This window comes from Aspergillus chevalieri, chromosome 4 (assembly GCF_016861735.1).
Source record: "Aspergillus chevalieri M1 DNA, chromosome 4, nearly complete sequence".
Lineage (NCBI taxonomy): Eukaryota > Fungi > Ascomycota > Eurotiomycetes > Eurotiales > Aspergillaceae > Aspergillus > Aspergillus chevalieri.
The window spans coordinates 3,367,933-3,393,488 of record NC_057365.1 but is presented as its reverse complement, the minus strand read 5'-3'; the positions used below and the strand labels follow the sequence as shown (position 1 = coordinate 3,393,488).

Sequence of the window (25,556 nt, the reverse complement as noted above, 5' to 3'; positions counted from 1 at the left end):
GGATTTGCTTGTATGATACTGTATTAATATTTGCATATACCACCAACATATACGACGAGTTGCTGTATCTAGATAATCTTCTTTGTTATAATACTGCTTTGGATACAAACAATCAATTGAGGAACATACAGAACGTGTGATAATAAGTAATCTCCATGTCAGAACTATACTTCCGAAGTCATATCGCCCCGGTGCGAAGCATAAATCGGGTAGTCCCTCTATTTTCTTCTCCAGTTACAACCATTTCCTGTCAGGACATATTGACTTTATGACATCCTTGCTTGGGGTCAACAGCTGGGAATGATGAAAGGGAAGAAGGGGATTAAAAGAGAAGAGAACGAAAGCAAGAAAGAGAATTGGGCAATCTCAATAGTATGGCTCAGACACTTCAATCACGTGTTTCTATACAACCATCGTCACTCTGACCATTTCTCATTTGTGATTTATCTAATATCTCAAGTAGACTATATCCCCAAATGCTTTCCAAAAGATGAGCGAAAAACACCTGCTCCTTCCCCGGAACATAGCTAAAGAGACCGTTCTCGAAGTTCTCCACAACCAATGACTTCTAATCCGAACTATATGGTCTCATTCAACGATAAATCCCAGTGAATCAAGACCAAATAAAACAATAGCTGTCGTAAGACTTCCCAATGGCAATATTAAAATTACATGTACCAACATCGACGGTCGCGTCTCCCTTTTACAGGAGCTACAGTTCTGACACGGTGGAAGGTGACAGAAACAGCAACGGAGGGTCAGGGGAAAAAAAAAGAAAAAGAAATCCGACACGACAGGTTACGCCTTGGAAGAAGAGCACACAATCCGGAATGTGCCACTGACTAAGTGTGTGTCCAATCTCTTTGGTGCTTACAATCCCTTAACAGACTCGTTGATGGCGCTGTTGAAGGGTGTCGCTGCTAAGAAGTTTGTGAACATGGCTGGTGGTGGGCTGGCCTACTATGATAATGGGAAGTTCAAGCATGATTGATGTTGACATCATTCTTCGCTTGTTTTTCATGACCTATTATGGAATATATGCGTTCATATTGCTTCTTTTATCGAATAGATAGCGCTTCTCCTCTATTCAGGTTACTATATTGCGAGACACTGCGAGATTCAGGTTGACAATATGAGATAAAGCAACGTATTCTTGTTTGCTAAGCTTCTCTCTCCATCACCAGCATCTGTTAAGCCGTTCCCTTCATGCAAATGATACCAACAGTAGACTTTCATCTCGCGTGAAGTCTGGGACCTTCCAGTCATGCATGTCAATGGCCAGCAGCACGACGGACGATATATTAGGGCTCGATTTCATCATACGTTCCCCTTTTTTTCATTCGTATAACTTCTCGTGATTGAGCGAGACGGCTGTACTTACGACCTAGATTAGGGTTAACAGCGAGGGATGAAGCTCAACGAATCGACGGACAGCCTAAAGATTCCCTAAACCTATTCATTATTCCATATAAGAGCTACAAATATTTGGCGCCTTGAAGTCTTGCTGTACAGAATACGTCCCATTCTTGTTCAATTGATGAGATTATATATTTACACGTATGCATATGCATCTCAGAAACCACCCACGCTAATGCCAAACAGCCGAGTGCCAAACATAATAACTGAAACAGACCATTCCCCGCACGTGAATGATAATGTAGAAGGTATAAAGAGGAAGAAAAGAAGAGAAACAAGAATATGGGAGTCTAATCGCTCTTTTCATCACCACCAGCACCAGCACCAGCAGCGCCAGTATCTTCGTCATTAGCCTTCTCACCCGCCGACGATGAGGGAGGAACAGGCGAGGAAACACCAGAAACGGGTGCGGATTTCTCCTGGTTAGCATCGGGGAAGATTTCCGCGAAGAGAGCGGGGAGGAATCGCTCCAGGCGCTTTTTCGTCTCAACCCAGATCTGCTCCTTGCTTGCGTCTTGGGATGGCGGGACCAAGTGGCCTCCATCAGCCATGACCAAGAGGATGTTCTTGAGACTTTCGGGAATGGCTTCCTCCTGCAAAACTGTCAGGGATTGAAATGTAGGAAAGGGGGAAAGGGAAAGAACATACCAGACTATCACCTTGGCCGCTGTTCATCATCCGGTCAAGGATATCCAAGATCTTCAGCCATAGATCCAACATGGCATCCTGATTCGGGAGTTGATCAAGATAGCGGAGAAAGATCTTGCAAATCAAAGTTGCCGCTTGTACGCGAGTCTCGCTCATTCCAAGCGGATCTGAATGGTAGGTCTCGGGCTTCAGCAATCGTAGAACAAGCGGGAAGAGAACTTGGTCGAAGATAGAAGTCCAGTCTTTGTCATCACCCGAAATCAACTCGACGGAGAGAAGGGTGCGCTGGAGTGTGGAGATGGCGTGGTGTCGGATGTCCCTGCAAGGGTTGATGCACTGGGAGGTCAAGGATTGGAAGATGGGAGTCCAATACGCAGACCAAGCTATTCAGAAGTCAGTAACTAGCTCCACGCAGGGAGGATGTTTCTGTACCTACCCTCGGACTTTTCCAGGTGTGACTGCGAGATGAGTGCGGGAGCACGTCTGGTTAGGTGGTAAATCAAACCAATGGCCTTGACACCCCGAGCAACAACCTGGTTTTCACTATTGATTTTGTCAGCTCTGACGGCAAAGAAGATATTCAACGAAAAAAAAAAAAAAGAATGAAAGCATACCTTTGCTTTGGCTGCTTAACACCCTTTGCCCGTCGAGAAACTGCGTCTCTCTGCCGTTCCTCGAATGCACCAACACTACCAGCAGAGATGAATTCATTCGCAAGATTAACGGCGGACTCATAATTGTCCGCGCTGACAGTCGGAGGCGTGGATTCGATGATAGTCTGAAGAAGCTCGTAAACCAATGGCGCAGCTTCTGCGTGCTGATGCAACCGCTGCAAAACCGACCAGAAGTCAGGAGAAACGGTTATCTGGTTTCTCAAGAGGCCTGCATCAGTGACGCATTGCGAAAGGGCATTTACTATTGGAACCGCGACACTCTCAAGGATATCCTGGTCGAAACTGGAGATTCCGTGAAGAATGACGGGTACTCGCATGAACGGTTGTTCCTGAAAGATAGTCAGCTACATTGATTTCTTCAACAATGATCAAAACAAAGGACAGCCCATACATGACCAAGGCGCAGCAGGTTGAGCAGATAGGTGATGATTCGCGACAAGGCAAGTGGGTGGACGTTCCTGGCATCACGAATGAAAGCCTGCAAGGAGGTCGCCAGCGACTCCCCGGCCGTTCCCATCGTTTCTTCGTCGCGAAGCGTGAGTATGGTTGCCAATTCCAAAAGATAGATCATTGCGGGATCGTAGTTGGGTTGGTTAGGGTCGACTTTGCCGTTTGCCATTCGCGATGCAGGTCGTTCGTGCTTCACGACAATAACTGCCGGCGTAGATTCTTCAGGCAAGAGAGCAACCAGGGATTCCACTAATGACGCCACAGATGGCACGGGGAGAGACCTGATGTTGGCCAGAACATCGTTGAGAGCGCACGCAGTCACGCAGTCGACTGTGCATAGCGTGTTATCGAGCTCTTCGTCTGATGGTTCTGGAGGGTCATCTGCTGCGTAGCTCGAGAGATAAGACGTGAAAGCCGATAACAGGCCGGTCTCGTTTGGACGGTTTGCACGGTCCACGATCTGTGAAGGGGGTTGCAGAGGGATTCGGGAAATGTTGAGTTCGGCATTTTCAAAGGGCGGGATAAGGGAGTTGATGAACAGGTTGCTGAGAATTCGAACAACATATTTCCAGCTGTTTCGGGGCACGGATTCATTGCCGCGTAGGACACGGAAGAGAACCACAGCAGCCAATTGTGCTCTAAAATCCCTCCCAAGCTTGACTGCCAGCTCACTGACCATGACGCTCTTCTCGCCGACTTGTACCTCAGTGTTCAGAGCAGTACTGGGAGGATTATCCGTGGAGAGCGTGCTGATGGAAGCCAAGCAGAAAATGATCCGATCAAACGCCTCAGTCAAACCATATCTGGCCGCAATCTGCGCACATTGGTCGAATCCCATGACGACCCTGGAGTAGACTGCATCATCCGAAGCGGACATGAAAACATACGAAAGAGTTGCAACAACCGGCTTCCAGGTGGCCTCGAACATTTCCGCATCGTAGAGGTTGGTTTCGCCAACCACCAAGTCTTCCGCCGCTGAGGACTTGAGCAATAGCTCCTTCCAAGCATAGTCAAACGCATGCTTGTTGTCGTGCTCATCGGGCAAGATAATCTCGTTATGTTTGATGGAGTCATAGATATCCTGAAGGAATTCTGGTGCAAAGTCGCCTCCTGCGTTTACTCCGCGCAGGTTTCGGGAGAAGCTTTCGCAAGACATGCGGTTCTGCGACTTGATATTTGGGTTGTACAGCTCAGTATTCAGCATGATAATACCGTAGGTCAGAATGAACAGAGAATCCTTGTCGACAATACCTTCGGGCTGGGCTTTCTGCATATACTTATCCGAGAAGGTGGTCACAATCCTTTCAATCAATGGAGACTCTCCGGGCAGACGGAAAGCACCCAGAAGGTCGCGCAGAGCCTCAACAACATTCTTGCCCGCGAAATCAAAGAGGTCAACGAACGCATCCAGGAGAGGTTCATTGGACCGCTTCGATATGTATTCACCCAGGATCTTTTTCGACACCCTGCTTGTTCCCTTCAAAAAGCGCGCGACCTGGGTAGGGTCGTCAGGATTCTCGATGATTCCTTGTGCAGTGAGGTGGGCAATTCCGGCCTTGGGGTCTTCGTTGAATTTCTGTGTGCCTTGGACAATGATCTTCTTTGTTCGACGCTGGCTTCGTAGTCTATCTAGAGACGGAAAGTTCTCAAGTTCCGGCTCGTCATCTAATCGGTCATGAATGAATTGCACGTAACTAAGAAGCGCATCCAAGCAGAGAGGCGGAACATTGGTTGTGCTCCAAGTCGCCGAGTCCGGAAATGCATTTCGGGAGAGAAGGCCGATCATATCTTCGCACAAATCCGCTCGGTCCGGGTCACAATCATAATTGACGAACAATTCCGGCATAAAGGTTGGGATGCGAGCCAAGACGCCAATGCTCTCTACCATTGCTTCGCGAGTTTCCGGCCTTCGTGAGCCTCCTTCAAGTCCGAGTTTCTGACGGTCCTTCACAGGAACCGGCGTTGATCGCCCACTGCTAGTCTGAGAAGGCGCGGGTTTGACCAATTTCGGCGCTTGGGGAACGCCATCGTAAAGCGCTGGATCGATAGCTGGTTCTCTGGGAATGTCGACCCGAGGATGAAGACAAGCCACCAAATACGAAAGGTACAGTTCTTGCTGAAGCTTAAGTACCGAGCGGCAGGTCAACAGCAGAGTGCCAGCGACTCTCAAAGACTCGGTAAGAATTGCCATATTTTCTGAGCGGACTAGCTGGAAGAGGTGCCGGCAAAGGTCATCTTTGGCCAATGCGGCCAGACTGGGATGCTGGGCGATAGATGGACCAGCCACCTCGAGGGCAACGTCGATGATCCTCAACGCCATCACTCGCATTGAATCCGTATGCTGTCGGTTGTGGGGGTCTAAGAGGTCGATTAGAACACGAAACAATTCCTTGATTGAAGGTAGCGAATAAGGCATGACTTCAGCTTGTTCGCCATCATGTGGGTTCGGCGGAGCAGCAACAGCATTTCCACTGGCAGCCTGGTCTTGGATTCCTTCATCTCCACTAACTCGTTCGCGTTCCGGGGTAGCTGTATCGGACCCCATGGCGGACGGATGTTGTGAAGTGACCGTATTTCCATCAACGGAGGGGTCCATTCTGAGGTTGGGCGCATTGTCTTCCCCCGTAGAGTCCTGCCGGGAGGGATCATTCGGGTCTGACGGTGGAGGCACTTCCAAATGAGAGAGACGCATGAATATAACCTGGCACATGTTGACCATGGCCATCTCCGCGGACCGCCGCAAGACTTCGGACAGACGGACCTGACAACACATGCTCAGGCCGGTTTCCATCATCTCGCAAACGCTCTCATCTCCCAGTAGCTCACCCTCGGGCCGCGACAGCATGCCCTCCATTAGCTTCAGGATGCGCAACAACACAATTTCGTCGGCGGAGGAGTCAGTGGCTTCAAATCGACAATGTGTCGTGGCGGCGGACAAAAGCTGCATGGCCATTGAAATTCGGGGGGAGTTCCGATTAACGATATCGTAGGAGAAGAATTTAGTGATAGCGATCAACGCAAGCGAGGTAATGGGAGCGGAGGTCGAGGAGGAGCGGATGACCTGCAAGAACGGATGCAGCAACGCCGGGGTATCGAAGGTGCGAATATCTCTACATCCTTTAAGATCACTGCGTAGACGAGTAAACGCTGATATTAAGGGATTGTCCTGCATGCTCTTTCCTTTCTTCCCCCGCAGACCCCATCGATTGGCCAAGGCATGGTCTTCGTCCAGGGTCGCCCTCAATCGGGGAGTCGATGCCGCACTGCCTCGAGGACTCGGGGGGGAGGAGGTATTCTGTTGGGTATCACGATCATAGACTCTGGAGACGGCGGATGACCCGCCCAGGATAGCGGAGACGGAGGAGTGAGCCCAGCGGGCATGTTTGCGCATAGCAGAAGTGACTGTGATACATTCTGTTGTCACAAGGGCCACTGGATCGACCGCAATGGGGAGGGGACGCGCTGCCATAGCGGTGGCAGAAATAAGGAGTGTAGATTATGAGAATTAAAAGAGAGTGAGTGGAAGGGAGGTCCACGACTCGAGAGAATGAGCGAAGTGAGGCTCTTTCGGGGAACAGCTGGTCTTTGGGTGATTTCCTGATACGGACTAGCGGGGATCTCTCCACCGCCTTGGCTATCACTGAAGTGTGGAGTATGGTTTGTTTCAACAAAGTCTGATACGTACAATTCTCATGTTCGTCTAGACGAGACTCCCACAGGGTAGGTTGCAGAATGAAGGCAGTCAAATACGGATGGGATACCTCGCGTGTGATCCGCATACTCGTCCTAGAAAACCCCATTTCCTCGCTGGTTCACAAGGACCATACAGACAAGCGCACATCGTAGCAATTATCGTTTTACCATGTGCTTCATGCGCTGTATGTGATTGCCTACGGATGTCGAGATTTTTCACTTTTATGTTCAAGCAGTGCAAGACCGCCAGCATGGTCTATCAGGAGATATCAGGCGACTGGAGACGGCAATGCAGACTAGCCCGTACGAGGTTTCAATATATACTCGACGCAGGTTTCAAGATAGGTTGAAGGCATGCTCTTTCCGCTTTACTGCTCTCCCACCAGCTGTGAACTGGCCGGTAGCCAATCGTTGTGTCCTCGCTATCCTCTTCCTGGTGTAGTTACCTCTCATCTTCTAATGACAAAGCAGAACTAAAGTAACTCTCCGCCGAGCCGGCCACACCCCCGAACCGGCCACCTGTGTATTGTATATAAAATGGCACATTTTAGAACCTCAAATTCTCGACAAAAACATAATGGCAAGGCCTAGAAGCTGAAAAATGAACATATCCCATGGCAAATATGCAGGCACCAAGCTGAGGGTTTCTCAATATGCTTGATTTCTGTGGATTACATAGGAAGGCCTTTAAATATAGCTGTATTAGACATAGCACCGTATTATAGGCTATATAAATTCATAAAAATTCTAAGTTAATGTTGTGACGCTGACCCTGATCCGAGATCCGGAAGGCGGACGCCCTAGGCTATTCATCTTCTTGAAGCCAGACTTTACGAAGAGATTGCTAGGAAAGAAGGCTGCGTAGGTATTCTTGATTCCTGTAGCTCCTTGGGAGCCGGTCGGCTGAACGAGTTGGATAGGAATGAATTTAAATTCCAGAAATCATCTTCGACCCAACTCTGGCCCTCAGTCCGCATGTATGCTTGCTGAGTATGCTCTTTCACATACAGGGTTTCAAGAAGATCTCTACAGCTGGACCAGTGCTGGATTGCCCGGAGAAACTCTACAGCCTTGGCGTACTGGACTACAAGGGACAGCAGGAGCCGAAGCTCAAGGATGAAATACTGGATAAATTTGTGTTCTGCTAGGTGGAACGGGAAGCTACGGGATATCAAATCGCCTTGGAGAAGAGATTGACGGCATCCGCGGTGCGGTCGTGGATGCGTCGAGGCGGCGAGATCACAGGTTTTGATCAGATCACCCGGCCATACCTTCTCCGATACGCTGGGGCCAAGGGATTTAACAGCAGTGGTAAGTATCCCTCGGTCTGCAGGTAGTTGGGTAGCTAACCCAATGAATAGAAGAGATTACAGACGCTCTTCAAAACGTTATCCTACAGCACTCAGATAGATACTATCCTTGGTCCCTTGGATCAAAGGAAAAAAAAAAAAAAGAAACATACAACAGCCGGGATTCGCTGGTGGTCACCCACCCAACTACTAACCGGCCGGCGTGTGGCTCATGTATGGATAGTAGTTAGGTGGGTGCCTCTAAAAGGTGTGAGATGGCGCGAACTCTTGGCGCTCGCGCGACTAGCGTGGGTCCTTCTATAGAGGGGTGCAATGTTCTACGGCCACTCAGCGCTGCCATCGTCAATCTGACAATCGATTGTCTAGTTAAGTTCGGTGAAGTCCCAGTCCGCTTCTGGGATCGATCTGGGTCCACGGAGCTTGTTCAAAGCTCCCAGGGACATAACCGATGATCCTGTGAGCTAGGCTGAGATCCACAGGAGATTGAAAGCTCCCACGACCAACCCTCAAATCAGGGCTTAGTTTCGGAAACATGGAGGTATACCTACTATTTTATAATGTCTAGTTTTATTTCCAAAGGCTTAGTCTATTGAAGTTGAGTCAGTTGTGTTAAGGGCTAAGCCCGTAGTGCTAATGACTAGCTATCACACAAAAGATTTCGTTGAAGAACAGGAGAACGGATGTCCGATCGGACAGCTTTATATACAAATGTACGCCGTGCGGGGTAGGTAGTCTGGTAACCCCTCCGATCATCTCTCCGAATAACATATCATTTATTCTACAGGCGCAGCCTGTGACAACACCCCCCTCCTAAGAATCATCCCCATCCCTCACAGGGCTCTGGCTTCCGTGGCGTTGCTCCCATTCATCCAGTGCGGCGGTATTCTCCATGTTGTGCGCAGCAGTCCATTCAGGATGTAGATAACCGGTCCATTTCACTAGGTATTGTCGCTGAAATCCCCGTCCACGGCGGATCTGTCGGTAGTCCAGTATACGCTCCACCTGGTATTCTTCCTCGCCGTCAACAAGCACAGCTGGGGGCTGATAGTCGTCATTGCGCTGACTGGGAAAGGGGTTGTTTGCTGCTGGCCGGAGGAGGTCAACATGGAAGACAGGGTGGATACCCTCTGGTGTGTTCAGTCGGTAGGCATACGGGCTAATCTGTGCTAGGATGGTATATTTGGCCTGGCGCACATCAAGCTTCTTGCTGGGACGGCTTGTTCGGATATTATGCAGGGCGAGCCAAACTTTATCACCAGGCTTGTAGTGTGGTGCAAGGTTTCAGTAACGGTTGGCATATTGTTCCTGTCGTTCCTGGGCTGCAGCTAACTCACTTTGAGCGACCTCCAATGCATTCTTGAGTTTGTCAGCTATTCGTGCACCTGCAGACCCACTGGATGATTGTTGGAGTTCTTCAGTGACTGGTTCAACTAGTTGAAGTGTCTCCAAGTGGAACCCATGGTCAAGGAAAAAGGGGCTGAACCCAGTAGAAGCTGCAGTCTGGTTGGCAATTGCAAGCTGCGCCATAGGTAGGATTTCTGACCAGTTGTCCTGTGCAAAGTTGCAAAAGTTACGGAGATAGCTCTCAACAACTGCATTCATGCGCTCTGTTTGCCCATCAGTTTGGGGGTGGTAGGCAGTGGATAGGCGTCGATTGATCTTGAGGAGGCTACACATGCGTTCCCAGAGTTCACCCACAAACTGTGAGCCGCGATCAGAGGTGATAGCAGCTGGGAGGCCATGGTATGCCACAACATGCTGCAGGAACTTTGGTACAATATAGTCACTTCCTGTCCTTGCACAAGGGATTAGGATAGTCCCTTTTGTGAGGCGGTCTACTATCACCAGGATAGCACTGTAACCATTTGACTCTGGCAGTCCTTCTATAAAATCCATGGAGAGTTCACGCCATTTGCGATCTGGGATAGGTAAGGGTTTCAGCAGTCCTTGTCGTCGATCTCGCCATATGTTGGTAGCTCCACATTGGTCACAATTCTTGACAAAACGTTTCACATCTGCACTCATATTGGGCCAGAAAAGTTGTCGAGCAAGTAGACTATATAGTGCAGTGCTACCTGGATGCCCAGACAGTGGGGAGTCATGGGCTTCTTGCATTAATCTTGTTCGTAAAGGTTCATTATTGGGAACCCATCGTCGTTTGCGAAAGAGGATCCGACCATCAGAGTCTAATTCACATTCGCCAATTGAGACCCGGATTCCCAATTCAGGAGGGAAATGAGGTAATCCTGCACGGATGGCATCACAAAGTATGGGCATAGTGGTATCCTCAGCTTCTGCATGGCTCCATTGCTGTTCAAGATCTGAGGTGGTGTTTTCATTTTCTGTAGTTCCATTACTAGTATGGATTGGTAGGATTTGAATGGACTTGTCGACCTGTACAGCTGACACACAGCATATGGTGCATTCACTGGTCTCAACAAATGCATTAGGGTCCAAGAGGCGCTTCTCTCGCATCTGCAGTCGTTCATCACCTGGGTCATTGGGCATGTCTTGATCTCGGCGAGATAGGGCGTCAGGAGTAAGGGCAAGTTTCCCAGGTCGGTACTGGAGGTAGAAGTCATAGCGGCTCAATATATCTGCCCAGCGCATCTGTCGTTCATTAAGGCGTCGCAGCTTCATAAAATAGCGGAGATTCTTATGATCAGTGATGATGATGAACTTGGGTGTGCTAATGAGCTCTGATTCCCATTCCTTCAAACAATTGATGATTGCTAGCAACTCCTTGTCATGGATCTCATAGTTGCATTCTGCAGGTGAGTTCTTTTTTGAGAAGAAGGCACATGGGCGCAGTACCCCATTGTCATCATATTGGGACAATACACCACCAGTAGCCCAGCCAGAGGAGTCAGCCTCTACCACTGTAGCGCGGTCTGGATCAAATTGCGTTAAGATAGGTGCAGTGGTAAACATCTCCTTGAGCTGGTTGAAAGCCTTGTCAGCGTCTGAATTCCATGTGAATTTTGCTTCCTTCTTGGTGAGTGAAGTGAGTGGTGCTGTGATATTTGCAAAGTTTCGTATGAACCGTCGATAAAAATTGGCGAACCCTAGGAAGGAACGCACCCCCTGTACACTGGTTGGGGCTGCCCAATCCTTGATAGCTGATAATTTGGCAGGGTCCATGCGGATGCCTTTGCCTGCCTCAATAATAAAGCCCAGGTACTTGGTGGATTGTACTTCAAATTCGCACTTGTCAATATCAAGCTGAAGACCAGCATCCTTGAGCCGTTGCAGGACTTTGGAGACTTTTTCACAGTGGTCCTGAAGGGATCCAGAGGAGAAAACTAGGATGTCATCTAGGTATGCAGACACAAATTCATCAAGGAATTCCTGTAGAGTCCAGTTCACATAGCGTTGGAAGGTGCTTGGTGCATTGGCGAGGCCGAAAGGTGTGACTAGCCATTCAAAGAGGCCAAAACGTGTGCGGAATGCAGTTAACCATTCATATCCCTTCGCAATGCGGATCTTATGGAAGGCGGCAATAACATCCAGCTTGGTAAACCATCTAGCTTTTCCAATACGCTCCAAAGTCTCATTAATCAGGGGTAGTGGATATCGGTCCTTCTTGGAGATTGCATTAAGGGCACGATAGTCACAACAAAATCGCAAGCCACCCCCAGGTTTCTTGACAAATAGGACTGGTGCAGCTGCAGGGGAATCACTAACATGTATGAACTGCTTGTCCAAGAGTTCCCGCAGGGTTTTCCGCAGTACAAGGAGCTCTCCCCGGGACATGTTGTATAGTGGACCCCAGGGGGGTTCAGGTGTGCTTCCCTTCTCATCCTTCCCTACTAACTCAATTTTGTGATCCACCTGTGGTCCACGGTGTGGGGGCAAGGTGTCCGCCTTCTTCCGTTCAAACACTTCTAACCAGGCATGATACTGCTTGGGTAGCTTTTCTCTAGGGTCAGAGTGATGTTTAACCTCTATGGCCTTCTCAATATCCCGCATGCTGGCAGTAAATATCTGTACACTATGGTTTTTCTTGCGGCGATCCATCCAGACCCTGAATGATTGAGCGCTGACCTGATGGATCTCCATGTCTGGTTCATGCTGCAGCGAGGGGACGTGATCACCATTGGCCAGACGTAGAGCAGGTACACCCAGGGGGCTGTGTGCAATAATGGACACTCCTTGGTGGTAAAGCCAAGGTAGGCCAAGAATGAGGTCTTCACCATCAATGCGGGGAACAATGTATGCATACATTTCCTGTTGTTTATTCCCACCAACGTCCATAGAAAAATAGGCGACTTCTGTGATTAGACCATCTCGTGGACCATCAAATCCTCGCATGCTCCAGGGGGAGATGGATATGCGCTGTAATCGGTGACGTGAGGCGTAGCGTTCAGATATGATACCATATGTTGTACAACCAGAATCTGCTAATGTTTTGCAATTGCTCTTTCCATTGACTAAGGAGCTAACTAGCAGTGGGGGACCATTGAAGTGAACGTTTTGATTGAAGGTACGCCAATATCTCTGTAACCGATCTAGCTCTGACTCCTGTGGGCGACTTTGCACAGGAGTTAGGCTTTTCCCGAAGGTACATCAGGCACTGGTGTGGCTTGAGTGTCATCCAGGACAGCATCTGTGACATCCTCTGCAGTGAATTCAGCAACCCTAGGTGTAGGACGTTGTGCAGGGAGAAATGGGCACTGGCTAATCTGATGACCAGCAGAGCCGCATCGGAAACAGCATCCCTCCTGCTTCCGGCGCTCAATCTCTTTGCCACTGACCCATCGAGCCCGCTTGCGTTGGGGGTTTCGGGCACGAGAAATGGTGGGCTCCCAGTCCATGGGGTCTCCTTGGGTAGAAGTAGCTGTGGGGGAGGTTGCTGGAGGAGGAAACATGGGTGTAGTTGTCCGTCGATTAGGGGGACGTCGGTGTTCTGCAGAGCGCTGTTGGTATTTCTGATGCCTATCATAGATACCCTGGAGTTGAACACAGTATTCGCTAAATGTTTTGCAGGTAGGCGCGTTAACAAGCCGATTGAATATATCATCATTGAGGGTGTTTTCCAACCAAAAAATCTTCATATTGTCGGGCTGGTTCTGTTGGCCAGCCTCCATCAGATAACGGTCAAAGGTTGCAAGCAGTTCATTGATGGTTTTGTTGCCTTGTTTCAATGTGCTGAGGTTGTACATAGCCTTCCTCTGGAGCTCCTTATCCATATAGTTGAAATCAAGATGTTCGAAGAGTTTGGTCACTGTATCGTCGTTTACCATAGTGGGCGAATCAGCGTTGGCAATCATCCATGGAAGAATATGGCTAGCTGCATTGCCAGACAATCGTCCATAGGCATACCAGAGGCATTCGTAAGGACCTCCCAGGGCCTTCCTGTCAACATGGAGCTTCGCTTTCAGGAGATGCTTGAAGTTCTGATAGGAAGCAATATCTCCCTTAAACACCTCAGGATCCGGTAGGATTTGTCGGGGGCGCTGGTGCACACTATTGCTATCATTGCTTTGGCTCATAGTGCTTGGGGTCTCCTGTGAGTCTGTAGTTTCCGGTTCAGCGCTCAGTGCGGATTCTTCGTGATCGCTAATGGTAGGGGCTTCATATGTGGGCATGAGTTCTAGCCAGTTGCTGTTGTATATAGTAGAGCAATAGTTCTTGTCGTCGTGGTTATCGTCGTGGTTATCGTCGTGGTTATCGTCGTGGTTATCGTCGTGGTTATCGTCGTGGTTATCGTCGTGGTTCTCGTCGTGCGTGATTATACTATTCTCGGTCGATCCCACTATCGCACGATTGAGCCGCCGATAGGAAAGGAAAGGAACGAAATCTAATGTTAAGGGCTAAGCCCGTAGTGCTAATGACTAGCTATCACACAAAAGATTTCGTTGAAGAACAGGAGAACGGATGTCCGATCGGACAGCTTTATATACAAATGTACGCCGTGCGGGGTAGGTAGTCTGGTAACCCCTCCGATCATCTCTCCGAATAACATATCATTTATTCTACAGGCGCAGCCTGTGACAAGTTGACTGCATAAGCACTTTGTCAATAGTATTTTTTTTAGAACTTTGATGTTCATTTCCAGATATGAGTCTATAACCTCTAATAGTATTTCCCTGGTTCTCACGGCCTCGGTCTAGTAGATGAAAAGAGATAGTATTCCCAATCTAAACGAGGTAGCCGTAAGGCGAGAATATCAGCCCTGAAGAGGAGAGAGAAGAAGCCACAGGGTAAGACAAAGGAAACCAAGTGAATTCATCTGATTGCTTGAAAGTTGAGAAGTTGGTTACAGCTAACAGAGATACCACAATAAAAGACATGCATGTAAACAGTGCAATAGCCATATTATCTCTGCTGATCCTCAAATATGTAGATGCACAGACATAATAAGAGCTTTCTGATGGTTATACAGCCGCAATTCAGAATAATCATTGATGAATACAGCATGCCACAGCCTAGGCTCAGAGAAATCTATCAAGTTGTTAGTGGAATAAATAATGGATACTGAATTGAACACTGAAAACACACCTTTGGTTGGCAAAGAAGTCGCACAGTTGATTATGATCCAATCCTTGATCATATTCTCTTTTAGCCAGGGATGATATTTTCCACCCTCCTTGAATCAAGAGATATGTTCATCAACTCTATTGTGATCTCTCAATAATTCAATCGCCCATTTCTTTTCTGGGATATAGAAATCCACTCGACCGTCCTTAGTTCTTGACCATTCACTGGATATTGGTGTCACAACCTGGCTTCTCTCGTGTCGTACCTAGGGTTCTAGTTAGTTGTATTTCGAGACTGGACACTTACCCTAAGTGTCTTCCAAGTAATCGTATGCTCAATGCCCCTCCGGGTCCGGTTTGGTATGTCGTATGTGTTGATGGGTATATCGCCCCCTCCAGGCTCCGTAAGATAATCAACAAATAGAAACGGTAAAAGTAACGAATAGAGAAACAAGGCCAACCGAGTACGTATACTGGGTTGTTGGTTAAGTGCGGACGAGTCAGAAACTAGAAGGTAACCAATGCTGAATGACTTGTATTGATCGCGAAGAACTAAGTTAAGTACATGAATGAGCGTCCTTATATATCCTTCCATCCTGTGAGTGGTAGTAGGGTTGGTAGTGTCAATGGTAGTGCTGAACTACCTTCCTGACTACCCGCATTACTACCAAATAGTCACGTGATTCCTTCACGTGATCCTGTGCCACATGATGAGGATCGATCGGATAAATAGTTGGCCCGAGTAGCGAGGTCAGGAGATTCTTATAGTCAACGTGTGCACACATATTGTAGATTAAGCACTCAATCAGCTACATACGCGCATACACGTTCGATAGACAATATAGCTCTACCTTCCGCTGGTCCTCTCCATATAGACCTCGTTAGTCCGGAATAAATCGACTCCCGATTGCCCTCTGAGCTACGATCCGAGAGACCCCGTTTCATTGGTTATGAGCCCGGGCCTGCCCAAGATATTTGGATATATCGACGCCTAACCAGCGTGTGGCACCCCGGGGGTTCTATAGTCGCTTAACATCTTCTATAGACCGATCGATACGATTCCGACTACGGGCCTCACCCTCGATTAGTTCCCTACACGATTATTGGCCAGTAATCTGCTCAGCGGAGCCTATTGGGTTGTGAGAACGTCATAATGGTAGGGACTAGCAGTGAGAGCAAAATGCCATCAAAGGAGCCGTTAGAGGATCCTGGCATAAAGATCTACTCCTTCAATATCGAGAAGCTGAACGAGGAAAACGCTCGATACTGGTTCTATGCAATGGAGAGTCAGTTAAAGGTCCAATTTGCATGGCAGGCGATTGATTACTACTACGAAGTAGGAAAGGAGACATATAACCAAATACGGAAAGACAATTTGAAATGGACGAAGGTAGATATGAAGGCGGACATGATTATTCAACAAGGCCTTACTCCCACCATTGTCCTGGAGATCAAGGACCTGCCAAATGCCGGCGCGAAATGGGACTACCTGAAAGAGGCATACCTGAAATCATCAAACGCGATGAAGGCCATGCAGTTGATGAAGATGGCCAATTGGTATCAAGGTTCCAATGTGAATGCCAAAGACGCCTACCGCGAAATCGAACAACTAGGACGCGAATTAATTGACATGAACGGCAGCAAAAAGATCGATATTGATGAATTGGTTGTGATTTGGTATCTCCGTGGCCTGCGGGAAGAGTATGCAATGCTCAAAGGGACTGTGATGAGCTCAGATGTTAACCTGAACAAGAGCTATGTGCTCAAACGAGCAATAGATTTTGACCAGTTACGAGGCGGACCAACTGAGAAGGCATCAAGGATTCAAAAGAAAGGCACAAAGTGCTTTGCTTGCGGGAAAACTGGACATCGAGCAAGGAATTGTCTGAGCAAAAGTGATGATCATGATGCTAGCGCTGATGAAAGCAAGCGCCAAGGTGGCCGAGATGGCCGGAACAAGAAGCCCAATCGATTCTCCAAGCAGAAAGGGAAGTCTGCAAAGGAAGGAGGTAGCATGGCTGGCAACAACAATGATGATGACAATGATGGCGGATACATGAGCGAGTATGGTACTCGTGCCATTGAGGTGGCAGACATAAGTGAGGAAACTGCTATGCATGCAGCTGAATGTGCTGTTGAATATACTGCTGAAGATGCAGGTAGCTGCGTTGGAGATGGCCATGTGGATGAAGATAGTGACGTGCAAGATGGCTTCACATGTGAAGAAGCCCAATTCCCTGAAGAGCATGATGCTTGTGCAACAGAGGATGTGCAAGCTAGCCCCATCACTGAATATAAGATTGAGTGGGCCAAATACATCATAGAAGGAGCACACCGAGTTAGAATGGATCCATCAAGATGGTGCTTTGACAGTGGGGCTACAAGTATGTGCTCTGGCAATCGAAGCATTTTTGAGTACCTTGATGAGACTAGCCGAGGTCATTTGATTATTGCTAGTGGTACTGAGATGCCCATCAAGGGACGAGGGATCGTTCGATTCAACCTGCCAAACGGCATGTCAGCCAGGTTAGGTAGGGTGGTGTATGTGCCAGGCCTAGCAGAGAACCTACTGTCATTAGAGGTTCTACATATGGCTGGCTTTCAATCAATTGGCTCTAGAAAGGGGTATGTGCTCAAGAAGGATGGGAAAGTGGTAGCCCAAGGAAAACGAGATGGACGGACCACATACTTGCATTCAGTCAGGCACGTCAATGCACTATTTATTGGCCCAAAAGCAGCGAAAAGACAGCAATACGCCCGAATGGCCCTATCTGCCGATGAGCAAACGCGAATGAAACAGGAGCTCATTCATCGACGCCTTGGTCATGCAGGAAGAAGCCGATTTAACACCTGTGTTGAATATATGGAGCTAGATGAGCTGAAACTGGGGAAACAAGACCAGTTGCTCCATGATAACTGTGAGGTGTGTGCAAAGGCCAAGAAGGTGAAGAAGCAAAGCCATGCGCCAATTCCTAGAGCTAGAAAGCCGCTTGAACGAGTGTACATGGATTTTTGGGGTCCAAATCGCGAAGGAATAGGGCAGGAAAGGTATTACCTGTCATTGATTGATGATTGCACGCGATATTCATGGATCTTCATCAAGATGGACCGAAGGGCTGAAAGTGTAATGCACACACTGGATAGTTGGCTGCGCCAGGTTGAAAGGCAGTCAGGGAAAGTGCTATTGGTCATCCGTACTGATAATGCTGCTGAGTTTGTGGCATTGAGACCATGGGCAGAAGAGAAAGGCATTGAACTGGAATTTATTGAGGCTGAAACACCAGCACAGAATGGTGTGGCGGAACGATACAACCGTGTTATTATGGATATAGCGCGCGCCTTGTTGATTGACTCTGGTATTAGCAAGCGTTATTGGAAGTATGCTGCTGTCACGGCAAATTACCTGAGAAACCGGACATTATTGGTGAAGAGGAAAGAAGATGGCCATGAGAAAGTTGACAAAGATGAGAAAACACCATATGAGCTATGGCATGGGCATAGGCCTGACTTGGCCCATCTTCGTGCTTGGGGTTGCCGAGTGCTCTTTTATCATAAACCAGAGAGCAAGTTGGAAAGCAGAGCAATGGAGGGCACATTCCTGATGTATGGGAAGAGCAACAAGCAGTATTTAGTATTGCCTAGAGGTGGTAGTGAACTGAAGCTGGTCACTAACCCCGAGTTTCGAGAGCGGGAAAATGGCTATTTGAGCGAACTGTCAGCTGGTCAAGTTGACATACAAAGCCTGCTGACCAGTACTGTTCTACCTGTTGGACCACCTACCGAAGCGCCTGCTCAAGCATCCATTGGAATGACTTCTAAGAGGCCTACTGAAGAGCCTGCTGGAGCAGGATTGCCAGTTAATGAGCCCTTCCACACCAACAAGCCGACGATCAATTCAATGCCAGAATTGCTGAATATGCGACTGAATAAAGAGGATGGAGAGAAGGAAAGGAATTCCTCTTCATCAACTGGGGGCACAACAGATAAGCCGTTGAAACTGTCTGAAGTTCAGCCTGAAGGGGAGGTGGAGCAGAGAGCTCCTGTGGAACATACAAACAATGAAGTGCTTGAGAAAGAACCCCGAGAGCAGGCTGATGAAACACCAAAGGATATGCCTAGGCCTGAACCGGTTCCTGAAGACGGACGCCACCGGTCTGAGCTTGAAATGGAACGGCGGTCTGCTCGCGTACGTCAACCATCAGAGAGAATGATGGAGAGCCGCCAGACAGAGCAAATGTATGGCCGCAAGCGCAAAGCTGAAGGGGAGGACACTGGGAATAGTGATCGTCCAGCTCAGCGCATGCGGGCCCATTTTGCTAGGCTAGCAGTAGCTGCAGAGCTATTGCAGACTGATAGAGAATATGAGGTTGCAGAGAAAGCATGTGCTGCACGTGAGAAAGCTGGAATCCGTATACCGAAGTCGTATAGCGAAGCCGTTAATGATCCAATATATGGCTCGAAATGGAAGGAAGCGATTCACAAAGAGTTGAGCACTTTAATAAGCTTTGGCACATGGGAGCTAATTCCCCGGAAGGAAGCCGAAGGCACGATTTCATCAACCAGATGGGTGTTCGATGTGAAGCTAGGCCCGGATGGCCGAATTGACCGCTTCAAAGCCAGGCTGGTTGCCAGGGGAAATGAGCAATCAGATGACGATTTCAACGAGACGTTTGCACCAGTATTTCGAATAGATAGCCTACGAATCTTGTTGGCTATAGCAGCCCAGCTAGGCTTATTGGCACATGTGCTTGATGCTAATAATGCATTCGCTGGTTCCGACCTCGACAAGCCTAATTGTATGGAAATCCCGGAAGGACTGCAGGACTTTGATCCAGATGTTACTAGCACGAGAGGCCTAGTTTTGGAGCTGAAGAAGTCGCTGTATGGCCTCCGCCAGTCTGCTAATCTATGGCATCGAAAGATTAGTGATTTCCTGAAGAAGATAGGCTTTAAACCGATTACTGCAGACCCCAGTGTGTTCATCAATGGTAGGGGCCTGATTATCGCTGTGTACGTGGATGACATAGTGATATTTGGCAAGGATGCCAATGACATCGACGTGGTGAAGCAGAAGCTCAAGGAGTTCCATCCAATGACTGATTCAGGATTGGTCAAGAAGCTGTTGGGTATTCGCTTCACATGGGGAAGAGACAGGTCTATTCAACTGGACCAGCAGTCCTATGCACAACAAATTCTTGATGAATTTGGCATGGCTGATTGCAAGCCTGTGAGCACACCCATTGGCCCGAGCATTAAATTGGAAGCGCCGGATAGCTCACTGCTTGGACGAGCTGAGCATAAGCTATTTCGGAGACTAATTGGGCGGTTGATTTTCTTGGTGATAGCCACACGGCCGGACATCGCTTTTGCAGTCAATCAACTGTCTCAATACCTCGCGGAGCCAAGGAAGGTCCATTTGGCAGCGGCCAAGCATGTGCTTCGATATGTGAAAGGCACCATGGGCTATGGCCTAACGTTTGGTGCAAAGGGGAGTCCAAAAGGGTTATATGCATATGCTGATTCCGCGTACGCTAATTCAGCAAAGAACCGGTCGACTACTGGTTTCATTTTCTTTATTAATGGCACGCCAATCACCTGGTCGAGCAGAAAGCAATCGGTTACTGCACAGAGCTCGACGGAAGCTGAATATATGGCCGTATCGGAGGCAGCCAAACAAGCGGTTTGGATTAGACATTTCCTATATGCAATAGGAAAGGGATCCATTTATCGTGACGCTCCGACTACCATTTATGAGGACAACCAGGGCGCCATAAAGATTGCTGACAACCCAATCAATCACCCAAAGACGAAGCATATAGCCGTACGATACCATGCCATCCGGGACCACATAGGTAATGGGGAGATCTGCCTTGAGCACCTCTCTACCGACAAGATGATTGCCGATGGCTTGACGAAGGTTACCAACCATGCTAGTCAAGGACGGTTGGTTGAAGACCTGGGGCTCGCTTAATTAAGCGAGAAAAGAGAATTCAACATCTATGAGAAGTTGAAGCGTGCGTCCAACTGCCGCTTATCAAATTGCCAGATATTGTTTTTGATTGATTTGAATATGCGGCGATTGAACGAAGGGGAGTGATGAGGATCGATCGGATAAATAGTTGGCCCGAGTAGCGAGGTCAGGAGATTCTTATAGTCAACGTGTGCACACATATTGTAGATTAAGCACTCAATCAGCTACATACGCGCATACACGTTCGATAGACAATATAGCTCTACCTTCCGCTGGTCCTCTCCATATAGACCTCGTTAGTCCGGAATAAATCGACTCCCGATTGCCCTCTGAGCTACGATCCGAGAGACCCCGTTTCACCACATATAACTGCACTGTGCCATCATAATCCCTGTTTTCCATATCCAATGATTCTGCCTTATCTTCCCGTATTGTCACGTGAGACTAATACGATAAGGTCTGTAACAATTGGTACGCCTAACCCAGCTAGGTGGACAAATCCCCTGTGAAATTCATCCTGATATTGGGCTTCCACAGGTCTGGGTTGTGATGCAGTTGATATCTTTTTGCCCTCAGCTGAATGCCTCAGGATTGTGATGGAGAATTCACCCAGAACTTCTTTGCATAATTTCGGTAGTGAGTCAAATCTGGCAGGAAGGGGCATTGACATTTTGCCAATCCAATATTCAACATATCTAAGATGGTCAGATCAGAATAACAATAGGGGCATGTGAGGAGAATTACTTTTCATGTAAGCGCGATGGCAGAACTGCAACATCACCACCATCCAGAGCTACCCTGTGAATCCAACCTTTCTGGTAACAGAACTTGATGCTTGCATCATTGATATCAAATGGAATACTTCCTTCTGTAATTTTGCTCAATATGACTGAGATTCCATTTGTAGCTCTTGATATATCTGGAAAAGAGCGATTAACTGGCTTGCTTCTTAGTTTGTCAAAAACTGTGGCAGTGTCCTCCAGGAACCAGATGACATGATCTTCTGTCAAGGTCCTGATACATCCACGCTTGATGTCATGGCAATAGGCCTGAAACTGTTAGCTTCTTTGCTCAAATATGGCCTCTCAAAATGCCCCAATATGAGGTTCAACTAATTCAACTAACAAAAAATTGAAGAGATAATTCAGCACATACCTCGTAAATTACATCAACTATCGATGTCACCGCTCCTGGATGGCCATTTGTTACTGCAAATATATACTCCAGGGCACCCTCATCAAAATTGAATGTCTCTTCATAATGAAATGTAAGCAATCGTGAAATGACATCCCTGAACTCTTCTTTGTCATAAAATAGACCAATAGGTGGTGAGTCTTCCTGGTTTTGTGGCGTCAATGAGATGCGTTGTTCGTCAGAAAACTTGACTGGAGTGAAGAATGTTGGATCTGGGCCTGCTGCTGGACTGCCGTAAGAGCAGAAAAGACATAGTCGAAATTTGTAAACATTAGGGGTTAGTCTCTCTTTGAAGATTGTGTTCCAGAGCATATCATCACTGTAGGTCGCCTGTGCCTCATCCACAATAATAACAGTGTTTGATGTCAAAACCCAAGAGAGATCCTGCTCTGATTGTGAAGTTGCGGTGGGAGCTTCCTGTGCTTCATCATTCCATTTCTCAACAAGCTCGACAAGACTGCCCCAAGGATTCTTAAAATTGAGTCCTTCCCATCTTTTGATTAAGAAAGCTCTTCTTCCCTCTTTGCGATAGTAGTCTTTCAAAAGTTCAGAGAGACGTGTTTTCCCACTGGCTGGAGTTCCACGCACATGGACTATGTTCATGTCATCCAAAATGGCTGCAAGTTTTGACACTGTACGTTCTCGAGGGCATATCAACTGATGCTGTGTGATGGTCAGTTTCCGAGGTATATTCGCTGTAACATGTAATTGTGAACTATAAGCATGAAAATATCATTAAGAATGGGATATTCTCACCATTTTGTGATTCCAAGCACTTCCGTTTCTGTGGAGTGGCACCTCCGCTCACAACAACAACAATATCCACATTTGGATCCTTGCTTTCAGGGAAGAGTGGGTTGGACGTGATCATTCGGCGTGGATGTAGGAATTCACCATTTTTCACATCAAACTCCTCTTCATAATTGAGTTGCACAACAGGGCTGTAGAGGATGAGATCGCCATAGTCAGATGCATCTTTCTTGGCGTGTGCTGGTGCATGGTCCCGTATCTTCTTCATGAGTGTCTCAATATCGTCTTGGTCTGCAACACACTCTATAGAGAATGGCCGCCTAAGATTGCCAGGGACAGCGCACCATAATTTGCGAGTACGTGGTCGAGACATTGTCAAAGATTGGATTGGGTTGAGCACCCAGCTGGTGATGGCAGCGGCCATTGTAAGATAAGGACTAGAAGTGCACCTGCCTGATGAGGACAAGAATTGCACCTGCCTGACGAAAACAAGGATTGCACCTGCCTAATAAGGGCGAGACATGCACCTGCCTGACAAAGTATACTGTACAAAGAGGGGTTGCTGACGGCCTTGTTACACATACAGGCAAGCAACATGTGTTAGTTTTCTATTCAGAACTATTTCAAGTCAATCGGGAAAGGAGTTGGCAGGGGATAGGATGTAGTAAGATGAGAACAAGATGATCATTAGAGATGGTAAGAAGACCTACGGAATATACTACCGCCGCTGCCGTTGCCGCCAAGGAATGTGAGCATGTGATTATTAGTGTGCTGATTGGTTGATTGGTTGATTGTCTGATTATGTCATACATCATTCCAGCGGCGGGACATGATACTATTGTACAGAGTACATCTATGGTGTATGTTTAGTTGGGCCCGGCTCCGTTCAGAGTCCTGAGAATCCGGGGCTGCCTGGGCCCTCTTTAGCTGCTATTTTCCAAAGACCTAAGTGCTTTGCCTGACCTATTTCCTCACTGTGTTCGGCTCCAAATTGCCCAAGGAGCCCGGACTGTATACATCTGTAGATATACGTATTAGCTAATCAGAAGATGGGTGTGCGTCCACAACGAGGTGTGTATTATTTCATACGGTGGCCTGGCTGGGCCATGATAATCAACTCCCGTTTTTTTCCCTTTGAGCACCCCCAGTGCGAGGACTTCCATTTTCGGATATTGCATCGCACCCCTAATTCGGTGGGTGCCTCTAAAAGGTGCGAGGTGGTATTGCGGAAGCCCGGCAAAGCTGATTATGCAGACCAAAAGGCATACAGGCCCATAGCACTGCTTAACACAATTGGAAAAGCATTAGAAGCAGTTATCGCAACCCGCATAAGCTATATGGTTGAAGCCTACAGTCTCCTACCACAGACCCACGTTGGTGGCCGCGGAGGGCGATCATGTGAGCATGCTATTCATCTCCTGCTGGAACGAGTCCATGCATCCTGGCATACTGGCGCATTGGTGGTGACACTGCTTACCCTGGACGTTAGCAGTGCATTTGACAACGCTGCACATAAATGCTTGATCTATAACCTCTGGAAACGAAGGGTTCCAATCAGCGCTGTCAACTGGATAGCAAGCTTCCTCTGCCACCGCATCACAGAAATTTTACTGATGGAAGGCGCAATGGGATAGTTTACCACAGACACAGGCATTACCCCAAGGCTCACCTCTATCCCCAATTCTCTACCTGTTCTACAATGCAGACTTGATCGACCAAATACACGAGGCTTACCCTGAGAGAGCTATGGTCACCGGCTACATTGATGACATATGCATACTCGTCTGGAGCCGGGCTGCTGTGGCTAACTGCCAGCGCCTTGAGCAAATACACAAAATAGCAGAACAATGGGAAACTCAACACGCCTCTAAGTTTGCCCCAGCAAAATATGGCCTGATACATCTATGACAGAAGATCCGAGGTGTCCCTAGACCCTTGAGCTCAACCGACGCGTCAGTCAAAGTGCAGGGGGTGGAAGTTAAGCCACTAAGTGGATTCACAAGCAGATTTCTCTCAGGAGGGCTAGAATTGCTCATGCTCACGGTCAAGGGCGTGAAATCCGTGGCCTGGTGTGGAGGGTAAGGCTATGGCCGTGGGAATACGCTCACCTGATGCCAAGATGGGGAGTTGGTTAGCAGGACTGCAAAAACGGCCACCGAAGTAACCCTTTTCGACCGCTTGCTAACCGTCACATCAGTAAATCGAGTGAAATATAAAGGCATCCCATACTGTATGAATATCAGAAAATATGGACTATAACGGTATACGTATAATGTTGGTTGAGATATTGGGATCCTAAGATGTGCCATTTTGTATGCAATACACAAGTGGCAGGTTCGGGGGTTTGGCCGGCTCGGTGGTGGGTTACGTTATATCCTGGAATGAATCGCAGACATCTTGCGGATGACCGCAATTAATGGCAATAAGGTTGACATGCGGATCTCTTCTTCTGCTGTTTTAGCCTTGATCATGCCTCGGTTAAGGTGTTTACAACTTCAGCATCTGTGATTTCAAGTGACATACGTAGCAATTTGCCATCAATCATCTGGACGAGATCAAATAGGCACCTTTATCTCGGTGTGGCCCAGTACTAAGCTCATGAAAATGAACCATGATTCATGTAGTTGTCGTTCATTACTCTTTTATATAGGGAAAGAAGTTGGAGTACCGAAGCTAGAGAGGGGATCCCTACCAGGAAGATCGACTGTCACATCACATCACATCACCTTTCCACGAATGCTGTTTCTAGATTTGCGGGGCCTGGGCCTTCCTCTTGATGGCCACATATATTGCTTAGAGGCGAGGGAGACACGGAGATCTTTCCTCTCCGGTTTGACTGACCCCAGTCACATCACTTGTTCTGCAAGAGGCTAATCGTGAGAGAAGGAAGAAAATGGCTAGTCCATTAAACAAGCTAGAATATTGGTCCCTCAATCATCAGCACTGCGTCTTCCGTCCTCTTCTTCGAAGG

General features: G+C 47.9%; 3 protein-coding genes across 3 annotated transcripts; all 3 read right to left on the bottom strand.

Moving 5' to 3' along the window:
* Positions 1–1,706: 1,706 nt before the first annotated feature.
* Positions 1,707–6,657, bottom strand: GEA2 (Sec7 domain-containing protein; the record flags this gene model as incomplete). Its single annotated transcript, XM_043279494.1, has 5 exons — positions 1,707–2,009; positions 2,065–2,447; positions 2,501–2,607; positions 2,679–3,067; positions 3,130–6,657. The coding sequence occupies 5 exons, from the start codon at positions 6,655–6,657 to the stop codon at positions 1,707–1,709; spliced, it is 4,710 nt and encodes a 1,569-aa protein (XP_043137168.1).
* Positions 6,658–21,059: 14,402 nt separating this feature from the next.
* On the bottom strand, positions 21,060–22,438 carry ACHE_41209S (uncharacterized protein; the record flags this gene model as incomplete). Its single annotated transcript, XM_043279493.1, has 3 exons — positions 21,060–21,336; positions 21,386–21,690; positions 21,797–22,438. The coding sequence occupies 3 exons, from the start codon at positions 22,436–22,438 to the stop codon at positions 21,060–21,062; spliced, it is 1,224 nt and encodes a 407-aa protein (XP_043137167.1).
* A 112-nt stretch (positions 22,439–22,550) lies between these two features.
* On the bottom strand, positions 22,551–23,009 carry ACHE_41208S (crinkler effector domain-containing protein; the record flags this gene model as incomplete). Its single annotated transcript, XM_043279492.1, has 1 exon — positions 22,551–23,009. One exon carries the CDS (start codon positions 23,007–23,009, stop codon positions 22,551–22,553), a length of 459 nt encoding a protein of 152 aa, XP_043137166.1.
* Between the last annotated feature and the right edge of the window lie 2,547 nt (positions 23,010–25,556).